The sequence below is a fragment of the Montipora capricornis genome, chromosome 2 (assembly GCF_036669925.1).
Source record: "Montipora capricornis isolate CH-2021 chromosome 2, ASM3666992v2, whole genome shotgun sequence".
NCBI lineage: Eukaryota > Metazoa > Cnidaria > Anthozoa > Scleractinia > Acroporidae > Montipora > Montipora capricornis.
This window is the reverse complement of record NC_090884.1, coordinates 32977371-32982370: the sequence shown is the minus strand read 5'-3', so window position 1 is coordinate 32982370 and position 5000 is coordinate 32977371. Positions and strand designations below refer to the sequence as shown.

Sequence of the window (5000 nt, the reverse complement as noted above, 5' to 3'; positions counted from 1 at the left end):
CGAAAAAGATACGGTTTATTAAAACTGTACTAAAGGGACCTTTATAGCTTTTATGGGCGTTAAAGAGGGTATCGAATCTCGATTTTCTACCCTTAAATAGGGTCACGGTTTGAGAACCTTGATTGATTGACACACCTATCCTAAATTGTCGGAATACTCCCACCGTAGGTAAGAGTTGCTTTACTCTACGCATATCATTCTTTAACTTCACCATCCACTTGGGTTCCTTTAAACTTGACATGAACCAGGCAAATTTAGTATGTGTGATAAGCAGCGTAATGTGGAGGTTTTGATGCCTTTTGACCAGCGTCTATGTCAAATGCCCCACCCTTCCCCGGTACCTGGGGGGTGGGGGTTTCAATTGACTGGTGCATTACATTTATTTTTCCTTTGTCTATTATTACTTTTACCACAATTGCTTGTAATCTCGCAATTTGATTGGCTAATTTGCCGTTGTCGATGAGAGTCTAGACAACGCTGTACGCGTCGTGCTCGCGACATTTTGTCACGCAATGTAATAGCCAATCAGCAACGCCCATTTTGGAAAATACACCAATCATATTGTGAGAAAGTTATAGACAACGCTTGCTCTTTCTTTGAGTCATGATTTTGGTTACACTCTGAAATAGAAACTTTCAGGTAGTTGCACCAGTTGATAGAGGTTGTTCGAGTCAACTTGTCGTTTGCCAGTCTACTTAGCATTGTCGAAAGCACATTGATAGGCGCCGTAGTCGTAATTAATTCAACAATATCAAGAATTCATTCTCTCGGCACTTTTTGATATATATTTTTGGTATTTGGTTTTTGTTTTGATTTTTTTTCCCTTAGACTGCAATCTTGCCCAGTTACCTTTGAATCTTCAAGAAATCCTCATAAAGAAACTGGACGTGCGTTGTAAGGGCCGGTATTATGGTTGGCAAAAAGTAGGAGCAGCCTTTAAAGTTGACATCGACGACATGAGGTACCTTGAACTGGAATATAAGAAGGATAATGGAAGCCCTACCTTAAAGTTACTGGAATTGCTTGGCATCGAGAGAAACAAAACCATTTCTGATCTTGTGATTTTACTGAAGAGCAGTAAAATAAAACGCTTTGATATCACTTCAAAGATAAAATTGACCAAGAGAAAATGACGGAGAGTAGGGATGATGGCCGGGATATGTGAATTTCTCAAAAGTTATTTTTAGATCAGAAGTCTGTTCCCGAGACGTCCGCGACTATTAAGGATGAAGTCATATGAATTTATTTGTCATTGTGTGAAGGCTTTCGGAGTCGTATTCTTCATCCAAAAAGCCTTTAGATTTACTAGAAATTGTAGAATCCAACTCCAGGGTTTGGGGCAAGGTAAGCCAATCTCCTTGCTTCTGAAACTCGTTTTCGCCAACAAACCGCTATTCCACCCGGAGCGCCATTTTGAATTCTCTAACTTTGCGGACGTCTCGGGAACCAGACTTCCTTTTTGTGACATCTAAAAATACCTTTACTGAAATTGACATAGCCCAAGGGCTACACTGGGAGACTCCCTCTCTGTCTCCTAAAGTTTTCTGTCACGATTGAAAATGGGTTTTTGCTACAAGTTACCCATTCAATCAGTTGTCTTCCTCTACGTACGATATGCCGTTTTATTGATTGATTGATTGATTGATTGATTGTTGTTGGTTTTAATATTTTTGTACGAGTTCTGGTGAACGAGCGGATTTGGTGCTGAAACTTTATTTTTTTCACAGCATCGTGCATAAAATAAATAACGAGAACGGGAAATACAGTAAATAGTTGGTAGTATAGGTCGTATGCTGCCTGAATTGTGTTAGTTTATGCAGTTAATCATAAAATAGCAGAAAGATGATTCCGAAGGGGCTTTTACTTTTGAAACATTGAAGTGCACAAACCATTCATTAACACACTGTTTGAAGTTAATTAGCATTGCTGGACGGCGTTAGTATGGATAAGACAAATATTAATGCGCTTGTACAAACAATACAGCGTTCTTTGCATTCAATGTACAAACATCGATTTTCAATAGGCCACTTTCGATATATTAAAAATCAGCTTGAAAGAGAGGTTTAGAGGGCAAAGACAAAGGATAGTGGATGACATGTCGAAACTTTTCACATTCATTCCAACGTGTTCCTATTGTTTTTGTCCTCTCTGCCTCGATATGAAGCTGGATATTGATATTTCGAAAATGGCCTATTGAACAATAACAAATTTGCCAATTATTTTATTATGAATTTCAGCTTACACTTCAATAACCTCGCTCTATTTGTAAACAATTTGGCAGAGAGATCTACATAACATAAGGCGGTACCCGCATTGCGATCTTTATAAGCTGCGGTCATCTTGTCAATATTTCTGAGCAGAGCTTCAAACAGTCAAGTTGTGTTCGAAACTCCTCTAGTGGAATTCCTCGGGCTCTGGCCTCATCTCTGTCATCCACACGTCTTCCAATTTCCGGAGGCGAGATGTAAGTCTCTTTTGCTGCTTTCAAACAACTTATTGTCTGTTCCACGATGTTTAGAAAAGGACTACAGTATGTACTGTACATTTAGGGCGGAAGCATTTTCAGCTCTGTGTTTGGAGTGGGAATCATGGCTAGGGTTTCGGTGGGCCGGTGCTCCGTCTCAAACTTAATCTTATCTGCCAAAATGTTTAAATAGAGAGGTTATTGAAGGGTAAGCTGAAATTCATAAGAAAATAGTTGGCAAATTTTACAGTTATTGCTCAATTGAAAATCGATGTTTGTACATTGAATGCAAAAAACGCTCTGTTATTTGTACAAGCGCATTAATATTTGTCTTATCCACAATAACGCCGTCCAGGAATGCTAATGAATTTCAAAGTCCGTAAATGAAAATGTCATGGTTTCAGGAGGAGGCAGTGTGGCCCAGTGGTGAGGGCGCTTGCCTTGAGATCCGGAGATCCCGGGTTCAAGACCCGCTCTGATCACTCGTTGAATTTGTTCCTGGTTCCTGTAGTGGCTTAGCATGCCCGACTAGTAATCAGGGAGGCGTGGGTTCGAGTCCCGCTCAGGGCAAAAACCAATTTTTCGGATGGGTGTGTCGAAAGGTAAAATGCACGGTATGTGTTCCTTTCTCCAGTATATAAAGTCTATACCTTTCATTTTCCTAGAAATTTCTAACTTTCATTTGTTCCTGGTAGTCCCTTGTTCAACTTCCCAGCTGCACTTGCAAATAGCCGACTGGTTTGCCTCCGACCAGTTGGGATTCTTAACGGTTGTTGTTGTTGTGTTCTGTTGTTTCGTTGATTGTGTTTCTTTGGCCCTGAAAAGCCCCTATGGGGAGCGGTCAATTAAGTATGTATTGTATTGTACTGTCTGATGCCTCTATTGATTTTAAAGATAATGTTAATGACTTCAATGTTAGCGCAAATGAAGGTGTAATTTTCTCTTTTGTATACAGAATGACGCATAAGAATGCCTAAAAATGTTCGTTTTTTTGGCACTCATTATTGTACCTTCGCGCTATTGGTTGTCATTTCACGCAAATGAACGCGTATTTTCTCGTAATGAACAACAAAAGGTGTAGTACTATAGTGGGGCAGTTTTGTGGAACAGTTTGCCATTAGAACTAAGGAAAGCAGAGCCCTTCAATCAATTCAAACGACTGATTAAAGAGGTTATCTAGGCCATTATTCTAAACACGGCATTCATGGAAAGCAGCTTCTTTTTTTTTGATATCGAGTAAGATAGTTAATGTAGTTTACATAGTTTTATCTATACTTGGTTTTAAATTTTTAATTGTACATACGGTTTTATATTTCTGATGAATTGTACCGTGGTTAAATAAAGATTATATAAATAAATTAATAAATTAATTAAATAATAAATAAATAAGTAGTACTTGGTCACTGCTTTTTCAGCCCCGGAGTATTTTTAAAATACTTTCACTCCGTTGGGCGCATTCCAAATGACCTAACCACGTTCAGAAATCTTACCATATGGTTATTTACAAAGGATGGAGATTTTACTATGGATCGCGGAGACACCGATGACAAATCTAGTCGATAGTCCATGCACAATTTGATTCCAGCCAATGTGGCGCCGCCATCACCGGACACCAGTATAAACATTGCGTCTCAAAAAGAACCCAATTACCCCTTTTTTCTTGTTGTTGTTGTCTTTTTTTGTTTGTTGTAAGGTAATGAAACTGTGGGATGAAACTCTGCGCAAATTTTAAAATATTCTCTGGTGCGGATTCAGAGCCACCCTACTTTCTTCAAATGTGAGGGTAGCTCTAAATCCCCTGTCAAGAACTTGTTATATTCTTGCAGATTTTCATCTTAGCCCGCTAAACTTTTTCCAGCAGTGATAAAAGCGGATTACCGACCATTCTTCTTTGACCCAAAAGAAGGCAAAATTTAGGGTGCTTCTAGATAGCTCTCCTCTTGCTTTTGTGACCTATTACATGGCACGGATCCCTTCTGGATGATTCGTGGGTCCGTGACAGGCCGGTAACCTCTGATGGACAAAATGACATCGCGATAAACAAACAACAAGCAAAATGCGCTTGAGTGTATTATATGTAAAAACACTGTATCTAAACATAAGTAAGTTAGAGCAGTTTTCAAGTGGTGTTGTGTACATATTAAGCACTGCTATCACCACAACTATGTACTCAATTTTGGTAACTTTTTATGTACGCTCTACATCTTTGTACATAGAGAGAAGGAGATCCTTTACTAGTGACGGGGTCTTGTTTTTTGTTGTTTAAAAATTTGTAAGTTTTTTCAAAACTCAACTCGCTAATATAGTGCACCCGTTGAGATACAAAAGAAATGATGTAATTTGTCATACTTATGAAGGGTATTAAAGGCATTTCTCCAACCCGTGAATTCACCTTATTTTGACTCCACTATCCAATCAGACACAACACGACTAACTCAATCACAACATAACTGTGTAGATACATGGGCATGTTGGACAGCACGCGCCACTAGCCGGGTTATTTTGCTTACCATATGCATACAAACTCCGCTCTAGC

General features: G+C 39.1%; 1 protein-coding gene across 1 annotated transcript in view; it reads left to right on the top strand.

Moving 5' to 3' along the window:
• Positions 1-3835, top strand: part of LOC138018441 (uncharacterized) — a 37388-nt gene extending 33553 nt beyond the window's left edge. Inside the window, exon 4 of the mRNA XM_068865070.1 lies at positions 829-3835. Within this exon, the coding sequence (XP_068721171.1) occupies positions 829-1133 (305 nt within the window). The 3' untranslated portion in view covers positions 1134-3835. The remainder of the gene's footprint in view (positions 1-828) is intronic.
• The last annotated feature ends 1165 nt before the right edge of the window (positions 3836-5000 follow it).